At 38.7% G+C, this 25,299-nt stretch overlaps 1 protein-coding gene across 10 annotated transcripts in view; it reads right to left on the reverse strand.

Annotated features, from left to right (window-relative positions):
* Window positions 1-24,979, reverse strand: part of USP40 (ubiquitin specific peptidase 40) — an 89,519-nt gene extending 64,540 nt beyond the window's left edge. For 8 of the 10 annotated variants that reach the window (XR_011565946.1, XR_011565949.1, XR_011565947.1 and 5 more), the window contains exons 1-10: window positions 24,859-24,979; window positions 23,556-23,770; window positions 20,406-20,473; window positions 18,866-18,979; window positions 16,103-16,267; window positions 14,254-14,400; window positions 11,608-11,751; window positions 8,983-9,111; window positions 3,413-3,508; window positions 1,409-1,516 (exon numbers count right to left, since the gene is read on the reverse strand). Coding sequence is in view for 5 of the 10 variants with exons in the window: in XM_019957933.2 (XP_019813492.2) it covers window positions 1,409-1,516; window positions 3,413-3,508; window positions 8,983-9,111; window positions 11,608-11,751; window positions 14,254-14,400; window positions 16,103-16,267; window positions 18,866-18,979; window positions 20,406-20,473; window positions 23,556-23,751 (1,167 nt within the window). In the remaining 5 variants the exon portion in view is untranslated. Of the gene's footprint in view, window positions 1-1,408; window positions 1,517-3,412; window positions 3,509-8,982; window positions 9,112-11,607; window positions 11,752-14,253; window positions 14,401-16,102; window positions 16,268-18,865; window positions 18,980-20,405; window positions 20,474-21,045; window positions 21,180-23,555; window positions 23,771-24,858 lie in introns of those variants that run through there. The other 2 variants (XM_070786915.1, XM_070786914.1) reach the window with 2 other exon arrangements.
* Window positions 24,980-25,299: the final 320 nt, after the last annotated feature.

Here is a 25,299-nt window from a genome sequence, read left to right on the forward strand (position 1 = left end):
TAAACTGCTCAATAAACTTATTATACAGATAAGTATAGATATTCTGTATGTCTGTGTTTACTGGACTGTGATGTAAAATGTACTTTTTAGGTCAAAAAAGTTTGCAAGCCACTGTAGTTAAGTTATATTGGCAAATAAAAGCACAAATTAGCTTCAAGGAAAAAAAGAGATAAACTACCAGTCAACTATGAGTAAAAGCTAACTTCCTCAAACTTATGAAGAATATTTTTATTTAAAAACAAAACAATAAAGCCCCTGTACAGCTGATAACATACTTAATAGTAAAATACTGAAACACTGATCCAATCATTTTGATTGAAAACCTAAGGCTGTCCATGAACTCAGGGTCAATAACTTCATTTATGAACTGCGGTCTAATTAAAAGATGAACTTAAACACGGACTGAAGCACGTAAGCACCTTGCTTCTACAAGAAATAGCTCCAAATGTTTACTAAGTGTTTTGTTGCTTTGCTTGTTTTCAGTCAAGTTTTTGTCTCAATTCTGGCATTACCAGCTTTTGCTCATCTTACAGTTGAGGAAACCAGACTGCCAAGTTTAGTAAAATTGTGTGTCAAAGAAAGATCAAGTGAAATGTGGATGAATGCCAGAAGACATTTCTGTAAGTAAGATGATAAGCCTTAGAATATGAACTTTGCATATACACAATGGAGTATTACTCAGCTATAAAAAGGAATGCATTTGAGTCAGTTCTAATGAGGTGGATGAAACGTAGCCTATTATACAGAGTGAAGTAAGTCAGAAAGAGAAACACCAATACTGTATATTAATGTATATATATGGAATTTAGACAGACCGTAATGACGATCTATGCAAGGCAGCAAAAGAGACATAGATGTGAAGACCAGACTTTTGGACTCTATGAGAGAAGGTGAGCGTGGGATGATTTGAGAGAACAGCATTGAAATATGTATATTACCACATGTAAGAGAGATGACCTGTGCAAGTTCAATGCCTGAAGCAGGGCACTCAAAGCTGGTGCTCTGGAACAACCCAGAGGGATAGAATGGGGAGAGACAGGGGACGGGGGTTTAGGATAGGGGACACATTGTGTACCCATGGCTGATTCATGTTGATGTATGGCAAAAACCACCACAATATTGTAAAGTAATTATCCTCCAATTAAAATTAATTAATTAAAAAAAAAAGAATATGAACTTGGTGACATTTTTTGCTGTTGTGATTAAAAGCCCATTCTCTATTCTTCTCTTTCTTAATTCTTGATTCTATGATAAATTACTAAGTCATTTAACTGAATTTTAACCATTAAGAAAAATATTAATTCTGTTTCTACCTAATTTAAATTTCTTTCTGCAAAGAAATTCATGTTGCCAAGATCACAATAAATTTTCTTGGGGATGGAACTTTCTAGAAGGATGTCATGAATACCTTTCGCAGTGGTCCATACTGTTTTCGGTACTTCTTATTCCAAGATATTCCTATCTTCTTCAAGAGTTTCTGGCCCAGCTGATCAACGGGAATTAGATTACTCTCCTCCTTATGAAAGAAAGAAAAGTCATTTAAGAAAATCTGATAAGATTTAAGTGCAATGCTTAGGAGTTCAAGGGACCAACAGGATTAATAAATGGGCCTGTAACACCAAACAAGTAGGTGGATTAACCAAAATTATTTAAAAATCAAAAGCTTTTTAAAATAGATTAAGCCTAAGTTTAGAAAACTTGAATTTTGCCACTTTCTATGTGGTAATGTTTAAACATTTCAAGAGCAATATCCAAAGTGTATTTAGAGATTTGGTAAATTTCTGATATTATGTGGGATTTTTAGAAGAAATACTTTCATGAAAAAAAAAACTACTGGTCTCTTCTGAATGTTCTGAATTATAAACAACTTCTAAAAGGGGGTAAGAAGTGACTATTTTGAGCTGAAATCTGTCCCCTTACCACAAAAATTCATATGTTGAATTCCTAACTCTCAAAATTTTAACTGATTATATTTGGATAGGGCAGTTAAAGAAATGACTAAGTTAAAATGAGGCCTTAAGGTGGGCCCTTATCCAATCAAGCATCCTTATAAGAAAGGAAATTTGGACCCACAGAGACACCAGGGATGCACATGAACACAGGAAAGGCCATATGAGGACACAGCAAGAGCCAAGCAGAGAAGCCTCAGAAGAAACCAGATCTGCAGACACCTTGTCCAGCCTGAGAACTATGAGAAAGCAAATTTCTGTTAAGTAAGACACTGGTCTGTGGGATTTTATTATGTCACATTACTTTGCTAACAAAGGTCCGTCTAGTCAAGGCTATGGTTTTTCCAGTGGTCATGTATGGATGTGAGAGTTGGACTGTGAAGAAAGCTGATCGCCAAAGAATTGATGCTTTTGAACTGTGGTGTTGGAGAAGACTCTTGAGAGTCCCTTGGACTGCAAGGAGATCCAACCAGTCCATCCTAAAGGAGATCAGTCCTGGGTATTCATTGGAAGGACTGATGCTGAAGCTGAAACTCCAGTACTTTGGCCACCTCATGTGAAGAGCTGACTCACTGGAAAAGACCCTGATGCTGGGAGGGATTGGGGGCAGGAGAAGAAGGGGACGACAGAGGATGAGATGGCTGGATGGCATCACTGACTCGATGGACATGAGTTTGAGTAAACTCTGGGAGTTGGTGATGGACAGGGAAGCCTGGCGTGCTGCGATTCATGGGGTCGCAAAGAGTTGGACACGACTGAGTGACTGAACTGAACTAGCAGACTAAGACAGTAGCCATAGACCAATATTCAGCCTAGGTCCCTAGAAAGAAACTGAGAAAAAAATGTTCATTAAGAATGAATGAATAAATGAAAAGAGACTACCATCTTTACAACAGGGTACGTGATAAACATTAAAAGTCATACACTTATGATATTATACATGTTGATATATGGCAAAACCAATACAATATTGTAAAGTTAAAAAAAAACAAGTCATATACTTGAGGTATTATCAGTACAGAATGAAAAAGGGGACATAACTTCAGGTCCTAAAGACATTAGAAGGATAATATGAGAAAACAGTAAATTCCAAAGAAGTATATATAGTATATCCCAATTCTATTTAAAGTAACAATAATAATACCCAAAGAAATCTTGTAACCCAATCCTAACATATCTATACAAACACAAAGGAAATAAAATGCAAAGAATATATATCATAGTGTTAACAGTAACCAAACATTTGGTTTAAACTTATTTTCTTTATATACTTTCAATTTTTTCCCCTCAAAATTTCTACCATTCATAAGTATTTCTTTTATAATCAGAAAGCCTCTAATAAAATTTTTTTTCAATAGACAGAGAATTTCCCCCAAAGACTATGAATAGTAACAATATCACTTCTACCAACTAAATCATATAGCTGATATATACATAAACACAAACATAAACATATACTCTACCTGTAATAAAATTGCTTTTAGAATCATCAATGGATCATCAACCTCCTCTTTATTCTGAATATCTTCCAAATTCACATCTGGTTTACTTTTGTCCTCCTAAAGAAGGAAAACAATAAAAAAAAAGTTTCTATCACTAATCTCTTAGTAATTAGCAAAACAGGAATGTTTGTGCCTTGGAGGTTTCAAGATGAGGAAATGATGATAAAAACATCATACTAACTTGTATGTGCTTTGGAATCAGGAAGTCTGGCTTTGAATTTCAACTGTGGTTGAATAATCCTGGACAAATTACCTAATCTCTCTAGCATTTCTATAAATTGGGATTGTGAGGTAAATAATGCTTCTAGCACAGTGATCCCCAGCCTGGACACTCCCTTAGTCTCTTTCTTTCCGAGTTTTATTTAAGTTTCATTATGCAGGCACGACTGACTGAATCATTGGCCCTTGGTGACCCATCATTGGTCCCCGGTGGCTCAGGGGTAAAAGAATCTGCTTGCAACACAGGAGACATGAGTTCAATCCCTGGGCCAAGAAGATCTCCTGCAGGAGGGCATGCATCCTGTATTCTTGTCTGGGAAATCTCATGGTCAGAGGAGCCTGTCAGGCTGCCGTACATGGGGTCGCAAAGAGTCAGACATGACTGCAGCAATGAGCACACACCACCAAACTCAATCTCCAGCCCCTGGTCCCTCCGTGGTCAGGGGAAGGGGCTGAAGGTTCTAACCTTCTAACCATGTGATTGGTCCCTCTGGTGACCAGCCCTCACCCTGCAGGTAACTTCATTAGCATAACCTCAGGTATGGTTGAAAGGGGATCATTATGAACAAGAAAAGACAACCTTATCACTGGGGAAATCTCAAGGAGCTCTAAGCCAGGAATCCAGGACAAAGATCAAATGTATATATTTTTATTATACCACACAAATAGATCCCAGCAAAAAGCTAGAAACCTGAAAGGGCTATGCTCTAAATATAAGCATGATCTACAAACAAACCCCACTCCTCAACAAAGGACAATGAGAAACTTGTTTGCTTTCCCCCTGATACTAGATGGAGGTGGAAATACACTCCCTCTAAAAATCTATAATCACAAACAGGTCCTCATGTGAGTTTGTGGCCCAAATTCATACTATTTGCATGGCTCTAAAACACAGATCTTATCTTCAAGGTATTAAAGGTTGGAGGTGACCACAGGCATGTGGTAGAGTCAGACACACATCTTTCATGGAGGGTACTTTTAACTCAGGCTTCCAATCACTCCTAAACCATATTCTTAAAAAACAGCCAACCAAGTCTACAGCCTAAAAGAACAAAATCATGAGGAAACGGAGTCAGCAGATATCCAAAGACCCACGGTCTTCAGATACTGCAATTTTCAGGTAGAGAATAATAAAATAGTGTGTTTAAGATGTTTAAAGACATTCACAGGTTTCCCAGGTGGCCCTAGTGGTAAAGAAACCGCCTGTCAATGTAGGAGACATGAGACATTGGTTCAATTCCTGGGCTGGGAAGATCCCTTGGAGAAGGAAATGGCAACCCCCTCCAGTATTCTTGCCTGGAGAATCCCATGGACAGAGGAGCTTGGCGGGCTACAGTCCATGGGGTTGCACAGAGTTCGACACAACTGAAGTGACTTAGTATGCAAAGACATTCATGGCTAAGAAACAAGAGATTTAAAAATGGCAGGAGGGGAGAGGTAGGCTGGCATCATCCAGGATGTGACACTGGTGCAGGGGGCATGTGGCCTGGGCCGAGTGCTCCTGCACTCTGCCGGTGTCCAACCTTGGTCTTATGAGGACAGGCTGGTCCTACAAGCACCAGTCCCAGGGCTGACTCGTGAAAGTTACTGAAAAGCCTCCTTTGTCCCACATCCTCAAATGTTCAAAGTGATATCAACCATCAATGAAACGAAAGCCCCCCACTTCGGAAGGCCTAAGTCAGGCTCCTCTTCATAGCTAGATCTAGGGCCACATTCTGAATAGTTAATGACCTCCATGCAAGCAGGAAGAGCTCATCTTCTAGCTGGGCTGAGAGAACTGAAATGTTGGCTTTCACCCAAGGAACATTATATGAGACAGGTCATTTAAAGGTGTTCCTTGAAGATGGCACCTAGCAGGGAAACTTGCAAGGGAAGAAGAAATCACCAAACTGAAAGTAGAAGAAACAATACCTGCCTGTGTTTACAGTATCTGGAGTCCTTTGTCTCTCGGCATAAGAGATCTCTCAGGATAATGGTAGTAAACAGAGAAGCAGTGTCCAGCAGGTATACCTACTGAAGCTGAAACTCTTAAAGCATGCATCATTATTTGAACACCATAAAGCTCTAGATAAAAAGCTAGTGATTCTTAAAGAGTGGAATAATAAAAAAAGATAAATGTGATGCTTCACAGAAGCCATGAATTAGGAAATATACAGGCAGAGACAGAAAGCAATCTTCTGATTGCTCTTTAAGTTTCAGAAGACCCTGCTAAAGTACCAGAGCTTCAGACCAGAGAAGCAGTGTAGAGAGCCAAGCCAAGTGAAAGCGCGCCTGCCTGCCCCTTTGCGTCGTATAAAGGAGCTGAGAGAAGAGCCTGATGCTGCCGTCATTTCCCAAGAAATGAACACAGAATTGTAGAGATGTCCAAGGGAGAACAACTCAAAAGGAAGATATGGAAGAATCATTCCTTTTGAGCTACCTCACCGCACAGTGTGAAGCTTACCTCTGTGCATGATGTCAATGATAAAACTTAAAAAGGAAACTGGAAATAAATACTTAATGCATCAAAAGACTGAGAATAAATCCTGCCCACTACAGAAGTGCCTGAAATCTGACACTGGCTGAGCAAGACTGAGGAGGGCCTGTGGCCAGCATGGAGGACAGCAGAGACACAGCCCCGAGGCAGAAGCAGAACTGCATGGAAGGCAGGAGCACTTTCTAAGGCTGAAGAGACACAGGACAACATCGGAAACAAAGGCTACCACAGAAACATAAGTGGAAGGAGAAAACCAGGAACTACAGTGGACTAGGCAAAGAGAAAAAAAAATGAACTATATAATAACTATTTATAAGACCTGTTCACAAGCTTCTATAAAGATCTAACAAAAGGTTCAACCTCATCTTCTGGAGAGAATGAAATAAAGTTAATGCAATTGTTTGAAAGTGGGGGGGGCGCAGGGGAGAACAGCTGCTTGGAGAGTAAGATTCACTTATCATGGGGCCTGGAAGACAGCAGTGTGAAGGAAGGTAAGAGGTTAAGAATCAGCCACTAAGGGTGGAACATGGAGGGCAGAACTAGACAGAGAAGGTAAGACGTGCGTCACTCTATCTGACTGAAATGTGCCCAACGAGCTAGTGTCTTGGCAAATAGGCACATGCATTCGAGAGATGCGTGTATGGCTTCCTAGACCCCAAACTGGAAAAACCCAGTTCTAGAAATAAAAGACATGGGAGGTTAAGGATAGGAAAGAGTGAAACAAAACTGTCTTTTTTCCAAAAGCAAGATGGTTGATTATAAAGTCAATGTACTAACAAGATAACTGTATTTCAATATACCAGCTACGAGCAGTCCAAAAACTACACAGAATAGACACAGTGCCATAGAACATCTCCCTGGTCAGTATTTTCCCAACAGAACAGTTAGACTTTAAATATCCAAACTTTACAAAGCATAAGTCTCTCTCTGTACATTCTACGTATAACCAACAGAGCATCAGAAACACAGGGAGATGTTCTGAAAAGCAAAGTGAATGTCAACAAAGGGAACATGGCATTTTTCAATACTGCTGGCACTCAGAGGGCTTCCCAGGCGGCTCAGTGGTAAAGAGTCCACCTGCCAATGCAGGAGACGCAGGAGACCCAGGTTCAATCGCTTGGTCAAGAAGATCCCTTGGAAAAGGACATCGCAGCCCATTCCAGGATTCTTGCCCGAAAAATTCCACAGACAGAGGAGCCTGGCTAGCCTATGGGGTTGCAAAGAGTTGGACACGACTAAGCATGTACACATGCATGCACAGCACTCAGAGAAGCTATGTTACCTTGAGTGGAGCAATTATTCATTCATCACAGTATTAATTGTTTGACAATCAGGAAGGTATGTTTGAAGCATGCCACATCCTAACATGATGGGTTAGAACTTACATTATTGGTGTTTTAGTTACATTTTAGGAAACTGGTTGAGAGTTTGGGGCTAGCATGTAATATATTACAATTTTTTCCACTGCAAATAACTGGAACTGGACTCCTGATGAGTGCTTTATTTTCTAGAGAAAATTATATAACTTTTTTTAGACGACACTAAAGAAGTTCTAAAACCAAAAAGATGTATATTATTTACACATGTAGATTCAAAACCCTACTACTTTTATGTGTATATATGTGTGAGAATATTGACAAGGTGACTCTAGAAATGTTCAGAAAACCATAAAAACCAAAACACTCCTGAAGAATAACAACACATAGAGAGACTTGCCCTACCAGATAACAAGACTTACTAATACAGCTATGGAAATTAATAGTGTAGCATTTGCCTAGGAATAGGAAAACAAGGAACAACAACAACAAAAACAGAATACAGAGCCCCAACATGGACTTAAATAACAATTAATATAACAGAACTAGCATTGTAGATTGGTGGGGAAAGAATGGAATATTAAATAAATGGTACTGGGAAACTGGGTTCCCAGACAGAATAAACATCATGCCATTCACAGCAAAGCATTTCAGGAAGACTGAAGTCTCATTTGTAAAACACAAAGACAATACAGAAGGATCATCTTTGTTTGGTGCCATGAAAGACAAAGAAAGCTGAGGAATGGTTATTGATTAAAGGAGACCAAAGGGCTTCCCTGGTGGCTCAGATGGTAAAGAACCTGCCTGCTAACACAGGAGACGCAAGAGACACAGCGTTCGATCCCTGGGTCGGAAAGATCCACTGGAGTAGGAAATGGCAACCCACTCCAGTATTCTTGCCTGGAAAATCCCATGGACAGAGGAGTCTGGCAGGTTACAGTCCATGGGGTTGCAAAGAGTCCGACATGACTGAGTACCTAACACTTTCACTTTTCAAGATATGCTAATTAAATATAATGCATGTTCCTGGACTTGACACTACAGTGGCAAGAAAATGCTATAATGGATTTGGATGAAACCCGTTAAATCTGATTATAAAATATATATTAGATAATAAATAGTATTGTATCAGTATTAAAGTTCTTGATTTTGATCTACGCTTATGTAAGAGAATGTCCTGGTTCTCTGGAGATAAACACGGAGGAATTTAGGGGTAAAGAGGCTCATGAAACTTCAAGTGGTTCAGCATTAATAATGATGTTAACTCTGTGTGTGTGTGTGTTTGTATACAGAGGATGGACTTACAGAAATTTGGCAAAATGTTAACAACTGGAAAACCTAGGTGAAGAGCAAATAGGAGGTGTCTAAAAAATTTAAACTTCTATCTGTATTAACTTTTAATGCCTTTAAGAGTTTTCCACAGAGTGAACATATAAGAAATGACCAAAAAATAGCCTCACCAAAATAATAAGGCTAGAAAACAGTTGCAAAGATACTCTTAAACTAATTTCTATACTTACTTGAAACTGCCAGTTTCCCAAATGATCGACATCTTTAATATACACGTGATAATGTCCTCCATAGCAACCACCTTTGTGTATAATAACTGAGAAGAGGTCATACATATATTCCAAGTCATCTAATTCACTCTACAAGAAAGAACATAAACATTGTTATAGTTTACATAAGACAAAGATATATATAATGAAAAGGGAAAGAAGAATTTCAACTATTAAAATCAGTAAGAAACATCACTGGTTATTATTATTATTATTTAGGGTAAATTAACATAAATTTGAATAATCAGTTTTAAATTTTGAAACGCGTAATTCTTTGACTGAAAATACCAGTCATACTACACCAACCAAATTCTACCTGAGTTGAACATAAAAACATATATTCAATCAAGATGTGATTTTTATGTACTTTGGCTTAAATCATGGAAGTCCACATTATAACACAAGACATATCACCCTATCAGTGAGTGAGAGAGCATTTTAGCAAGAGAAAATCGTCTCATATTATACCTATTACACTGGTTTATAAAGGAGTTCTTTAGCAGTTGAATATATTTTAACAAGACTGTTATGTGCCTCAAAGTCAGAGCTATATCTACTATGCATTACCCCTCCAGACACTTCAGTCCTCTGCATAAAACAGGAATTTAGTAATTATGAATACTAGCTGGTTTTGTGTAGAGGCAGTTTAGTGGAATGAAAAGTTCTTTTTTTCAGTTATCAAATGTGTGATCAATCTTCTCTACAAGCAATGTGTTCTGTAACTGTATAATTATGAAAACCTATGTATGCATGCTCAGTCATGTCTGACTGTGTGACCCCATTGACTGTAGCCCACCAGGCTTGTCTGTCCATGGAATTTTCCAGGCAAGAATACTGAGGTGTGTTCCCATTTCCTACTTCAGGTATGAACACCTACATGGGCATTAAAAAACAAAACCTACTTTAGGTTAAAAGATACTTGGCATATGTGATGCTACTTGGGAAGTGTCAATTATTTAGGGAACTTATTTTCTTAAATTATACTTTTTAAGTGAGCAGCAGTTTTTAAATGTCATTTTTCAAATGTCTGGTTCAGGCAAAAACCAAGAGAGATGTAAACAAAGATGATAATGATTTTCATTAATATAGAAATCAAAAAGCAAAATTGCTGTGAATTTCTTAGATGCTCAATGTCTTGCTTTTTTCAGTTTTGTTATTTCAACATATGTTAAAATCATGTGACAAACTACTTTTTATAAAAGGACAAAAATTTTTCTATATTTGATAATGGAAGTTAACTAAACCTACTGAGGTAATCGTTTCGTATTATTTGTAAACCAAGCCATCATTCTGTACACCTTAAACTTATACAAGTGATGTGGGTCAATTATTTCTCAATAAAACTGAGACAGGGAGAAATAAGTCAATTATTTAAAAATGAATTTTTTTTTCAGGCAGCAAATAGGAGCAGGGAAAAGTACCCTGGAAAACCTGTTTATTCTGTGTATGCTGGTAATAGGCTCAGAGCCAAGACATTAGAACCTTTCAATGGAAATTAGTATAATTATAAAACCCAAAAGCTCGGTAACTAGGCTGAGGAAGGTCCACCGGGATTTAAAACCATTTAGAAAAAGATTACTTTGATACAAAGAAACTCTATAGCTGGCTAATTAATCTTCTGGTCTCAAACATATAAAGAATGGTTTTTAACAAGAAATGCATCAGTCTCATCACTCTGATCTTAGCATGTATAGCAACCGAACAGGAAATATTTTTAAACAGCTTATAAAGTAGGCTGATTATGTAATTAATTTGTTTTTAAACATTTTTTCCCCATGTCTTAAGGATTACAAATTCTACACTAGTGACATTCCAATTTCTCATTCGCTTTCTAAATGTGTAATTCATTTTTGCATCTAAAGTAAACTAGATCCAAATAGAACATCCTACTGAATGTTAATTTTCCTATTGCAGGGTCTTTTCTAATTCTATTCTTAAACTTTCATTTCAAAGATTTCTCAAGGAGAGTTAAGGGAAAAAAAAAAACAAACTAGAAATAAATCCATACTTGGAAATTAAAAAGGACTGTAATAAACTAGTGGTTCTCAACCAGGAGCAATTTTACCCACCTTTCCTCTCCTCAGGAGACACAGACATTCGGCAAAGTCTGAAGACATTTTTGTCACTTCTGGGCACAGAAGCGGGAGATGCTACTGTCATCTACTAGGCAGAGGCCAGGGATGTTGCTTAACATCCTAAAATACATGCACAATCCCACCACAACAGAGAATTACGCAATTCTAAACATTAACGGGGGCTGCCCAGGTGGTGTGGTGGTAGAGAATCCAGCCGCCAATGCAGGAGACATAAGAGACGCTGGCTGGATTCCTGGATGAGGAGGATCCCCTGGAGGAGGGCATGGCAACCCACTCCAGTGTTCTTGCCTGGCAAACTCCGTGGACAGAGGAGCCTGGCAGGCTACAGTCTTTGGATCCACAAAGAGTTGGACACGACTGAGCAACTGAGCATACAAATTTTAACAGTGCCAAGGCTGAGAGACTGCACTAAGCAAACTGCAAATCAGGTCAACAAAACATTCTCCTTTAGAGGGGAAAAGAAAGAATTTCAAAACAAAATAGTTCAAACCTGTTCACAAAAAGGCTTGAGATTGATCCGGAGAGGGAATGTATAACAGCTTGTTTCCTTGTATCGTTCACACTTCACAAAATCAAAATTAAATCTTAATAATGAAATTGTAAGAAAGGGAGGCAGCTTACGTAATTTGGCCGACTGTCAAAAGAAAAAAAATGTAAATTTTAAAAGCTGAATTATATAAAAGAATAACACTTCATAAGGTATAAAAAGGCAACCTATGACACAGTTTTAAGAGAAATGTCCTTAAGTCACATAAACTAATCATTGTGGATTCAATACAGCTCTTGACATAAACTCATCTATTTTAGTGCTAAAAGTTGACATCGCTCACTTATGCTTACACCTAAAAATTTACAGTGCACGTGTATGTTTTAATGTTGCTATCCTAAATAAAATTAAAGCTATCTGATGAGGGTGCTTCCTCCCAAAGAGTGCTTCTTTCCTGCCCGAGCCCTGACCTTTCACCTTTCCCCTCAGTCACTGACTCGACTTTACACAGCTCTTATTTACTGAAGAGCTGGAGCTCTTTCACCTTCGACCTAGGGACTGTTTCAACGGATCCGAATCCTTTAAATTATATGAAAATATTATGTGTATTTGTGTGTATTTTTCTGGGGAGAAGATCCACAGCTTTCATTAGACTTTCAAAAGGACTCTAACTTCCCAAACACTGAGATCCATTGACTGGGGTTTTTTCTAGTTACTGTCCTTAAAAGCAGATAATAAAATATTTTTTATTTTAATGCCTTGCTTTAAAACAAAACACTATATTGAGCTGCTCTTTATTTTAAAGGCATGAAGTGAAAGTGAAGTAGCTCAGTCATGTTTGACTCTTTGCGACCCCATGGACTGTGGCCTACCAGGCTCCTCCATCCGTGGGATTCTCCAGGCAAGAGTACTGGAGTGGGTTGCCATTTCCTTCTCCAGGAGATCTTCCCAACCCAGGGATCAAACCCGGGTCTCCCGCATTGCAGGCAGACACTTTACCATCTGAGCCACCATGGAAGACTCCCAAATCCCTTATTAATGGCAATGTGAAGGGGCAAAAAAAAATCCTTCCCCATATATAAAATTATCCATAATCATAAATATCTAACATTCCTAAAAATATATAAGACAGCAATTCTACAAATCTAGTGGGTGAAAAAGAAATTAAATGAAAAAGCAGCAATCTAACAACATGGCAGATTTTCACACTAGCTAAAAAAAAATGCATCTAAAAAAAGTGAGCAACTCAACTATAATGTGGCGAGAAAAGAAAGACTGCCCAGAACAAGAAAATATACATTAATTTAGGTACCACAACCAAGCCTAACCTTAGAATACAGTAAATCTAATGCAACTAGAAGGCAACTTTAAAAATATCAAAATCAAAAAATTTTCACTGAAAATGAATTAAACCAATGACATAAAAGGTGCATGCAAGAATTATTTTTGTTTGGCAAAAGGTTCTTATTTTACCAATGTGCAAATTAAGTTCAACCAGAACTAAGCATGTATTTGTCTTTCCCATGATGCTCCATCCTCTAAATTTTATATTTATTTTATTAGGTTGTAGTTGTAATACCAACAAGGAAATACAAAATAAGTAAGCAAAAAATAAGCCTTTCTCTTTGGGTTTATAAAAGGGCAAAGGCTAGATGGAAATAAATATTAAACAATATAAAACTGTTTTCAAATCCTGGTTTCAGATCCCACTGTGAACGCTACAGGCATGGAGTTTATTGTTTTTATCACATTTTCACCTACAGTCTCCAGGATCCAAATCAATACCATGTGCTGTCTAAATCAACCCTCATTTTCTTTGTTGGAAAATTCAATATTGTCAGCTCTAGGAATAGTGCTATCACTCTGTCTTAACAGAATAACTGCAAAGATAAATCTTTTGTGGTAGTTTTTTAAGTCAGGGCTCAATAACCACTGGTTCAACTGAGTTCAAGGTTAGCAGGTTAATGAACAGCCTGTCATATCATCTACAAGCAGTGAAAGAGTTCCTACTACACATAATAATAGCAGCTGAGTTGATGCCACGTTGCAAAATAAATCACTTGCTTAAATCTTGTTTTCTTTTTCTTCTATATTTTGCTTTGCTTTGTTGTATGAAGAAAAACCCTGATGTACTTTGTCAAGTCCTGTCAAGTTAGGTACTTTCAATGGGGGGAGAAGGAAAAGCCGTATTAGATTTGTTAGCATCAAGGAAGATACCTATCAACATATATATCAATATTGTACAATAACTGCATATGCAAAAAATAAAGCTCTCTGTTTTCATAGTGGCAGACCAAAAAAACTGAAAGCTCAACAAGCTTCCTAGTTGGCAGATATAAAAATATATTGCCTTCTTCATAATAGTAACTTCCAAAGGAAAAAAAAAAGGTTTATTTAAGAAACACTGAGCTACAAATAAATTTTTCCCGGGAGAGAAAGAAGTTGAATGAACTGTGAGGTTGAAAGCTTAAAAAATACTGTAAAAAAAATTAAAATACAAATATATACAGTGTAAGGACATGTCTTTTCCATCCTTATTACTGATTAAAAGCTTCATGTACGTCTCACACAAGGTGGCTGCACTTGACAGGCGTTCCTGCTCCAAGGACTACCTGCACACCCTCACAAGAGGCAGGGGTCTATCTTTACCTTTGCTGCTTTAACCAGCCTGTCACAGTTTCCACAGTGGTATAAGTTGTCACAGTCAAAAACTTCCTCCTCTACATACATGTTCCAGAGTGCATCTTCCAAACCTGATACATTTTTGACTGCTACTGTTAGATCTAGGAAATCTTCCTGAAATATACATGAACATAACATTGAAAATACAATTCCACAAATGTTCACAAACAGATCACCAACTCAAACATACACTGGGAATAATCACACATATATTCTTTTTTAAAACACATATATCTTTTCTATATATGAAGGCATAGGTCTCCCAAGTAGATATGGTGAGATTCATAACAATAAATTATTCTTTCTCAAGCAAATTATAACTCAGCTTAAAATATATCAGGAGCCAATTTACGAGTTCACTGTAGATACAATAAAACCTATTTTTATCAGGAAATAAACCACTGAACGCATGAATTGAGAAGAGTGTATGTGCAGTTCATTAGTACTATGTTAGTCTCCAGGCAGGCACAGCAAGGCTATGGTTGGACTCTATTGTAAACCCTGCTTCCCCCTCTTCTGCTAGGGTTAGTTTAAGAAAAAAAATTATTTTCAGCCAGGACATAAAGGTATTTTCATGAAAATTAAGAGGAGGATATTTTTTAAAATGTGAGTCTACTAATTCCACTAAAATTACCTTTGAATTACAACATATTTCCAATATTAAACAGACACAATTTGACAAGTTGAAAGCACATTTATAATTTTGCATGTGTGTTTGTGCAACAGCATTACCTTGATGGATTATGGGGATCATAAAATAGCACTAGTTAATTAGTTCATGGTGGAATTCCAAAGCAGTAAGACTAACGTTCATACATAGTTTACAAGATAGATACGTGAAAAGTTAATGCCTAATTTATAATGTGCCTTCATGTACATTATGTTTTAAAATTACTTTGTGAATCATTACATTATAGTGGTCAATCATATAGTAACCCACATACACATAACATCTTAATATTTCCAAACCAGGCTGGCCAAATCTATTATGATACACAATAAGGGTTCAAAGTCTTTTTTATGCCCAATACTTTATCATTTAAATATATAGAATATATATATATATATACTTCAAAAAGGCAATTAATGCAACACTTAGAAAATGGCATTTAATTTTTTACTTATACAAACATATAAACTTTCTATAAATCTTGCCATAAGAAAAGAAGGTTTTTATTAAAGGACAATGGTTCAGTGATGAAATAATTTGTTATATAAGATTTGTAGTGCAAGCAGTGATTATTAAATTTACATAAGCAAATTTCTAACTACATAAAATGGACAATCTGTTAGGACAAATAATTGAAGGTTACACCAGTTTAAACAGGATTATGATAGCTTTATATATATAATATTTAAACATAAGCACACACGTACGAACGAGCTTTCTGAGGGACATCAATAAACTAAATCCAATATATAATTACAGATTTGTTAAACATTCCTCAGTGTTTTCTGTTTTTATTACCCAAGTGACTTTCTTTACGATATTCCAACCACTGACCCATGACGACATTGGCTTTTCTCATGGTGCCACAGGTCCCTACTGTAAATATTCCCCAAATCTACTTTCTAAATATTAGAGCGCTAAATAGAAGATTTAAGCTATATCTTAAGATATCTACTTCTTTCAGTTTACATGGAGAAATCTGGATTATAAATTTATAATCTGGGAGCATCTAGAGTACAAGGAAAAAAGTGATGGTTATTTATAGTAATAAGCACATTAATCCTCATATGGTACAGATCACAGATTTAATTACATGAATTATAATTTATGATTTAACTTATTACTAAAATACTCTTGCATATTCACCTGCTTTTCACTGACATTCTTACATTCTTTACAAACAATCTGGTTAACAATGGTTCCGTGATATAGACGGTTGATGAGGTCATGGCCGGAGGTTCCAACTAAAGAAGTTTCCAAAGCACTAAAGAGAATTCGATTCAGTTCCTGCACATCATGTTGCCTCATTTCCTATAAAACAGGTAACTTTTAAATGTAATTTTGTGCTTCAGAATTTTAAAAACAGATTTTAAGTGATATTAGTTGAAAAACACAAGACTTATTTAGAAATCCAAAGGCAAGCCTCCATCAAATGTAAGGATGACTAAGCTAAATGAGCTGAGAGCAGGCTAAGAGATCACCACCTATTCTCACTTTTACTACAAAATGAAAAAACAAACAGATGGTGTTCAGTGTGTACACATAACTCAAGTCACCCGAGAACAGGAAAGTGCATTTGTTTGGCAGGAAACCACATACATGGCTGTGCCAGAGGAGAGGAAGGAACAGAACAGACAGAGAACAGTCAGGCAGCGTGTGCACAGAGAAATCACAGATCAGAGGGACAGGTAAACACTCTGAATCATCAGCGTTTGAGAAGAACAGAGCTTACTGCTTTGACATGTGGACCAACAAAGCAAGACTAACACACTGCCTGGAGAAACACTCTGATGGGATCTGCCTTAACCTGCAGATTAACTTGAAAGCCACCGAGAAATCCTTGTATGAAACTGTGTGTGAAGAGGACGAGAACCATTTATAAATCCAAAGTCAAGGGGCACACCAACATATAGGAATGGCGAACACAAAAACCAGCACAGGAGCCCGAGGAAGAGCCAGGAACATCAGCAAGGGTGGTGAGCGCCACTACTGAGGGCTGCAGGGAGTGGAGCAGTGTCTCCTGGACTTGGCATGTGGACGCCGTGAGTGACTGTGACTGGAAGGGTAGAAAGGAGGGAGAGGAGTAAATGGAGGGTGCAGAGGAGTGGGCTGAGAAGATGATTTTCAAGGTACATTTCATGGGAAGAGAAGCTGATAAAGGGATGAAAGCTGGAAAAAGATGTGGGACCTAAGATCTTTTTCTCAGTTTCTGACACACAAGATACTAGGTGATATAAATTTCTCCAATATCACTTGCTCTGATGGGACAGAAAGTTTGCGGAAGTTTTCAAGCTCTGTTTCTGAACGATCCTAAGTTTGGCAAAGGTGTCTCCAAGACCTCTCTACCACTGCAGGTCAGTCTGAGAGGGTTTCCTACAAGATTTCATTTAGAAATCAATCAATCAGGTTTTCACATCTTTAAGAAGGATGAAGCCAACAAGAGGAAGCTCTTTATCTAAACAAAGAGAAATCCATCAACTGATGACTAGGTTAAAAGAAGCCAAAACACAGAGGCATATCCATCTGATAGAGTATTATCTGGTAATAAAAAGGAATGAAGTGCTGAAACATACTACAACATGAATAAATTTTGAAAACTTTACATGAAAGATGTTAGCTACAAAAGTTCACGTATTATATGAAACAATTTCTGTGAAGTGTCCAGAAGAGGCAAATCCACAGAGACAGAGGAGAAAAACGGTGGCCAGGGACTCAGGGAAAGGGCACGCAGGGCTGGGGAGGAACTGCTAATGGGTACGTGGTTTCTTTTGGTGGTAGTGAAAAAATGTCCTAAAGTTGACTGTAGTGACCATTGTACAACCCTTGTGATGCTTGTACAACTCTGAATGTACTAAAAAACCACTGAACTTGTACCCTTTCAAAGAGTGAATCTTAGGGCATGTGAACTATATCTCAATAATTTAAGACAAGACAATACCTTTAAAATAAGGAAAGAAAAAGGAATTCACCCTAAGCACCTGCCCTACACCAGAAACGTAACATACACTGTTAAGGGAATGTATTATACCCTATTTTACTTCCAAGCCCAAACCTGACTTTTTCAACCACATAGCATTGTCCAGTTAATTAGTGTTACTGGTTAGAAGACAAGAGTTCACAGTTTATTTCTGAAGGCAACATAACCTTATTCTGATCATTGCCTCTTTAAATTCTGTGGTGGTCTCCCATACCTTCGTCTCTGCAAAAATACATCTATTCCATAAAAAAGTGAAGACCTGATTTTGACTTTGTACAGCTAACAGCTCATCAGTATTGACAGTGTGCATCTTCACTTAGTGCTGCACAGGTTTAGTGTTTGCATATAGTGAAATACCCTTTAGGAGTGCAAGCAAAAAAAAAAAAAAAACCAGGAGGAAGGCCACACACACAGTAGGATACAGGAAGAAAATGAAGCGAGTCAGGAGAAAGGCAGGACAGGGAAAATGAAAAGACCTGCCAAGAATGATTTCACTGTTTTGCTTGAAGAAAATGTTCAAAATTGGAATATCCAGATTTAAACACATAAAGGCAGATATATTAACTGCTAGTCAGCTTTTTAAGTTGCTAAGTGGTTTTCTATAAAAATGGCAATATTCCATTAACATAACAGGTATCACATCTCAACTACACTGTACAAAGGGTAGAAATGATTAAAAACCAGCTCTTATAAACATTTTCCCCTGTATCCACAACCCCTTTCCCCAACCCCAAATGACATCCATTCATAAAATCCTGAGTAACAGCAAATGTCTAAAATGTATTTCTGGCTTGTAATTGTGTTGTATTAGAAGTAAATATTTAAACAATATCCTGAGACCATAAGATAAAATTAAAGGAAGCTAGATAACATGAAGCCAGTGTTCACTCTTTATTGCTGGTAATATTTCCCTGGAAAGCTGACCTTCGTACCTCATCACTGGTCCACCCAAAGCTGTCAGTGAGGTCGGCTGTGGATACAGCTTTCTGGTCTAAGAGGAGAAGTTGTGCAAACAACCGCTGTAACTGCAAAGGTATGATTCGGACCTGAATGAGAAACAAACGTGCTCCTAGATTAAATGTTTTAAATGTTGGCTGGGCATTTTTAAAAGAACTGTGTACTAGTGTTCTCCTATCTCCTAGTCGATTTAGTTCACTCAGGAGAAAATTTACGGATACTGTGAAGGATGAACACATTTATTTTTCTTTGAAAATTCTAATTCAATACAATTCTTAGCTACCTGGAACTCTCTACCTTGGCATAGTACAGATTAATATTAAAACCCAAACTGGCCCTAATAAACCACCCAATTAATCACAGACTGACAGGACTTTAACTCTCCAACAATTTCATCCTTTTTCCAAAACTGCTCAAATACAGACATACTCCCTATGGAAAACTTTCCAGCCGCAAAAATCTCACAGGGCCGGTGCACCCTGCCTTTGCTTTCTTCCTGCCGGCACCACACCCATTCTGCCCCTGTGGTGTGTGCTGGGACACTGAGAATGCTGCTCAGAGTCTGCTCTGAAGACTGGATTTAATATCTAAAGTGAGAATATGCCAGATACTTTACAGCAATTTTGCATTGTCATAACATTTCTTTATAACAAAAGTCTGATCTGCAACAGATTGAGAAAAAAACAAAACAAAACAAAAAACCAGGCTCTTTGCCATACACAGAGTTTGAGAGACACTGGGCTGATCATGAAACTCTTACTAAGATAAGTACAGAGTGTAGTCTGGGGGTGATAAATTTCTGAATGATATTTAAGCAAGGGAGGAACATGATTAGATATTCATTTGCTGCTGCTGCTGCTGAGTTGCTTCAGTCATGTCTGACTCTGTGCGACCCCAGAGATGACAGCCCACCAGGCTCTCCCGTCCCTGAGATTCTCCAGGCAAGAACACTGGAGCGGGTTGCCATTTCCTTCTCCAATGGATGAAAGTGAAAAGTGAAAGTGAAGTCGCTCAGTCGTGTCTGACTCTTAGCAACCCCATGGACTGCAGCCTACCAGGCTCCTCCGTCCATGGGATTTTCCAGGCAAGAGGACTGGAGTGGGGTGCCATTGCCTTCTCCAAGATATGCACTTATAGTAAGCCAATTCCTCAGTTTATCTCCAGAATACCAGACTGAGAGAATACTGGTCTCTGTTTTTGTTCTTGCTACACGTAAGTGCATTAAGTGGGTTTTTTGGTAGTGGTTTTTGGTTTTTGGTGTGGATGATTTGCAAGTATCTCCTCAGGGGAGAGTGAGGCTGTCTATAAAACAATAGCAGCATTACAATTGGAAAGCAATTCTCTGGAAGGGAAATTCCCTTACCAGTAAGGTACAGGGCAAAGTGCTTTCTAAAATAAAGATTATAATTTGGTAATTAATAAAATTACTGATTTCTATGAATAAGGAATTTAATTCTTTCCTTAAACCATCTCCTTAATATTTCAAAAATCCCCTGTAAATCATGGATTTAATACCTTTGCATCAGGTTTATCCTTGTCCTCTAACGAACCAAGCTCTTCCAGGCCAAGAGAGAATAACGCTTCTAAACAAAAAAGCAGAATCAAGAGATGTAAATGACATTATTTCATTTTTTGAAAACTGTTTTAGAAAGCCAAGGCAACCAGTTAAAATCAGCTAAAGATTCAGAAATAAGATTATGACAATATTTATATCCCTAGACCACACATTTTGCTTTCTGGTAGCTTTATTTTGGGGCTTCCCTGGTGGCTCAGTGGTAAAGAATCTGCCTGCCAATGCAGGAAATGCAGGTTTGATCCTGGGTCAGGAAGATTCCCTGGAGAAGGAAACGGCAACCCACTACAGTATTCTTGCCTGGGAAATCCCATGGACAGAGAAGCCTGTGGGCTACTGTCCACGGGGCTGTGAAGGAGTAGGACAGGACTTAGTGACTAAACAACAGCAACACTACTTTTAACCATGGACTATAAAGTGGAAGCTAAGGTTTCAATATGAGAGAGCTGTAAAAGGAAAATCATACAATTAAAAACCCTGCAACACCATAAATCTTTGGTGGCTTCCGACTGCCTATGGCAATGGGTTCCAAAGGCCACAAGAGTAGAATTAGGAAATATTTAATAGGATTACAACACTTACAAGACACAAGTGAGAATGCCAACCATTCTTTCATAAGGAGGAGCACCTTTAACTCTGAGATTATGCCTTTCTCTTTTTTGGTAAGAAAATATCTTTTCTGCATCAGGGGTAATAGCAGATGGCAGTGAGCTTACCTGGAAAAGAAAAGTTGGTAACCCACTGCTGGTCTCCAGCATTTTCTTTTAATTCAGTATCTAGGAATGCCATCCAATGCGGCACATTTGAATCGTTGGGAAGTCTGTATTCAGACAGGAACTCCTACTGGGAGACTCTGATTTACTTGAGGGAGAAGGGATGGAACAGATATTGTCTTGCACTGAAAACCACTACTGCCTTATTGATTACTGTTACATTCTCCCTGAGTTCCCAGCAGGAATTGGAAAAGAAAAAAATATGAAGGTTGTATACACAAATGTTAAATCATAAAAACCATAGAGAGACTTTTACAATCATCTCCTACTATTCCCAGCTACACTGACCTGGGAGTACAGGGGAACCAAAGCTAGTTCTGCTCCTTTAAAAAGGATTCCAAAGTTTCCCTTCATTCTGTCAGTCCTTACCCTTTTCCAAATTACACTTCCCCATCAATGAGCATCAGGATTCATGCTAAGCCTTACAAGTGCACAAGTCACACTCACATGTCAACCCATGTGCTTGGCCAGCCACCTGCTTTGCTGGAGGAGAGCCTGGGGTTTTCAGTCCTATCCTTGCTTAGCGGTACTCTCAGCGACCTGCTTGCCTTCCAAAACAATCATCTTTCTCAGGCTTTTTGGATTATTTATGAAAATATTTTTTATTTTTATATTTTTATTGAGTATAGTTGATTTATATACAACTATATAACAATGTTGTGTTAGTTTCTGCAGTACAGCAAAGTTAATCAATTATATAGTCTCTTTTAAAGGCTAATTATCTACTTCAAGTTGCTCTTTTAATTTCAATTATACTAAAACTTAGGAAAGACTTAACCTCTGTAAGAATCTGCTTATTCATCTTGCAAACTTTTAACGGTGGAATTACTGAATGCATTGGGGGGGATATTCTGATGGAGTGGATGGAGTCCAAGATGAGAACCGACACTCTTAAATCCCAAATTCAATTCAAACCATTAGAAGGGCCTAGGAAGGGGTTGATGATAATTACACACTAAATCTCTGAAGGCAGGAAGTCTTTGTAAGCTTAGAAACAACAAAAAACATCACAAAACTTTGCTACATTCGGTAGTGGTGGGAAGAGGGTGAGATAGGAATACAAGCCAGGATGTCTATCCTCAGAATACGGAGACATGTGAGGAGCTAAGCTACAGTCATGGAGCTTTGTAGCTGGGACCCTCCAAGGCCATGTGAAGGTAGAAGAACGTTAAGACTGACATCGCTACAGAGGAAGCTAGTTGGCAAAGGGATTTGGGGACAAACATGTGGAGAAAAACAGGGGCAAGGAATCAAGGGTCCAAGGAGGTAAGGTAGCTTCCTATAGGTGGTTTCCAGGAGATTCCCCCTAGATTCTTAAAGAAAATCTGTTAATTGAACTATTTTGACTGGGTTTCTATTCCTTGCACATGGTGTGTAATCTAACACCCTGTATCTCTGGAATTCAGAATTTCCAGATTTTAGAAAGTTATTATGAACAAAGGGTTATGTATGTTAACATTACATCCCCAGGAGAGTGTGGGACTAATAGTATCTATTAACCAATGTTAACCTTAATATTCCTGTAACAAATGTATGGCCCACGTGAGATAATTAAGACTAGAAACAGTTTCACATCAGGTCAAGGTCTGAGGCCAAACAGGTTCAGATTATTAGATTACGCTGTCAGAATTTTCTGGATTTCAGAATTGCAGATAAATGACTGTAGTTTGTATGAATTAATATGACACCTCCCCACTCCAAAGAGAAGCATATAACTGCATTGAGTAACTGTGGTTTAAGTGTTTATTACTTTGAGAAGATAAAAAAATACAAATACTGAAACAATAATGAAGACTGGCCCTCATGACAAAACTGTCTTTAACGTTGTATTTTAAATTACGCTATTTAGTCTCTAAGTCGGGTCCAACCCTCTTGCCACCCCATGGGCTGTAGCCCCCCAGGCTCCTCTGTCCATGGAACTTCTCAGGCAAAAATACTGGAATGAGTTGCCACTTCCTTCTCTAGGGGATCTTCCCCAGCTAGGGATCAAACCTGCATCTCCTGCACTGGGAGGCAGATTCTCTACGCCTGAGCCACCAGGGAAACCCCATATTCTAAATTACAGGAAGGAGTTACAAAAGAAATACATTGCTTTTTAGTTTGTTACTGAACATTACTGTGATCATACAGAAAATATTCATAATCTAAGCTTCACATTACTCTGCAGAGAATTACCAATTTATGTCCCTCATAGGAACAATGAACACATACTGTGGAATACACATTTAAAATAATTCATCTACTTGTGATTCTGCATGATTAATTACATGTCGAGATGAGGGTACATATTACTAGCCAAATGCATGTAACATATCATACCTCTGAATTCAGGTGTGAAATGAAGAGTCTGAAGAAGGGAATTGAGGTAACAGGTTCCACCCTGATTTCTGATTCCACTTAAATTGGTGAATTCTCTAGGAGCAGGTGGCTCCAAAGCTTTGGTCTTTAATCTCTTCCCTTTTCCATTATTATTTGACACACTGGAATAATCTTCTTCAAATAGGTCCCCAAACATTGTGAAACTAAATACTACCCTTAAAAAAATATGACATGTTATATAAATGTCTTTATTTTTAAAACAGAATTTCCCCACATCTCCCCCTTGGGAGATTTTAAGTTGCTCCTTAAGAAGTCTGGGCTTTGGAGGCAGCAAGACCTGAATTTTTTTCATCCCAGTTCCACACTACCTGTGTGACCTTGGGTGAGTTCCTTAACCTGCGTTCCATGCAAAAATGGGATAACTGTCATGCAGGGTCATTTAAAAAAAAAAATCAAATAATGAAAGAAAGGCATTTAGTCTATAGGGTTTAGCCCACAATAAATGACGGCTATTTTTTTTTAAGGCATACTGATATCACTAGTGAAAAAAGAAAAAAAAAAAAACCATCAATACACCTAATCCGCTGAGGTGGCAAAGTCAATCCTAGATTCTGAGCGTTGACAAGAGCCTGGGGACTGTGAATCACTTCCCCAAATCTCTGCTTCTCACACTCCTTGTACCAGATTGGGTCAGCTAAAAAAGTTAAATGGAACAAATTAATCCCTACAGGAATTTAATACCGGCCCCAAAGCTGGACAGCCCGGAGTTTCACTGGGGGAAAAAAATGCCATTTCAGTCGTCGGGCCTCAAAGGCTCACAATATTTATCGAGTGATCTCGATATTCGCTCCTGGGACGTCAAGCATCCGCTCAAGGTCTCACTCACATCGAGTGTGGAGAAGGGTTCCTTGGAAGATGAGAAACGCAAAGGGCCTAGCCCAAAGTGACAGGAAACGCTGAAATAAAATTATTTTTCTTTTCAATCCGTTCCTCAGAAAAAAAAGCACACAAAAAAAATGGAACGTGAAAGTGTGGCCTCGAGCGCGTGGTCTGGATTCCGGTCTCCCCCACGCCACAGCCGAGGCCAGGCCCTCAAGTCCTTCCAAGCCACCGCGGAGCCTACGGGCGCGAGACGGAAGAGGTCCCCGCGGCGCGGAACCGCAGATCCCCACGCCAGGAGGACACCCCATCTCGGGGCCGGCCCGAGCACCCTCTCGCCTCGCCCCCCTCAGGCCGTGCCGCCCACACAGTCCCTACGCCCGCCTCGTCCCTCCCGAGACCCCCGGCCGTCGACCCCACTTACAGCCTAAAGCCCAGACCCCCGCCCCGGACAAAACTGGAAGCGAAACAACGCGCAGCAACGGGGCGCCACCATGATGGCGTATGCAGTTCTCCCGCCGCTCCGTGCGTGGGCAATTTATGGAACGCGGGGACTACTTCTCCCAGGATGCCCTGCGGGACAGCTGGCCCGCCGCGCAGGATCTCGTGGGTAATGTAGTCCTTTTGCGCCGAGATTTCGGCCGTCTGGTATGATGGACGGTGTTCGCTTCTAGCCTACTGGCGGTTTCGCGGGTTCGCTGGATCAGGCGGCCACTCATTCATTCGCTTTTTAAAAGTTTTATATTTATTGCTGTTCGTAACTCATATTAGTTAGAGAATACAAAGATCGCTTGTCTTTTGGCTTGGCTAATGCTAGGTTACTTCAACCTTGGAAATACTTGTGTAGAGCTTCAAGGGTGCAGTG

The sequence above is a fragment of the Bos indicus genome, chromosome 3, assembly GCF_029378745.1.
Source record: "Bos indicus isolate NIAB-ARS_2022 breed Sahiwal x Tharparkar chromosome 3, NIAB-ARS_B.indTharparkar_mat_pri_1.0, whole genome shotgun sequence".
Taxonomy (NCBI): domain Eukaryota; kingdom Metazoa; phylum Chordata; class Mammalia; order Artiodactyla; family Bovidae; genus Bos; species Bos indicus.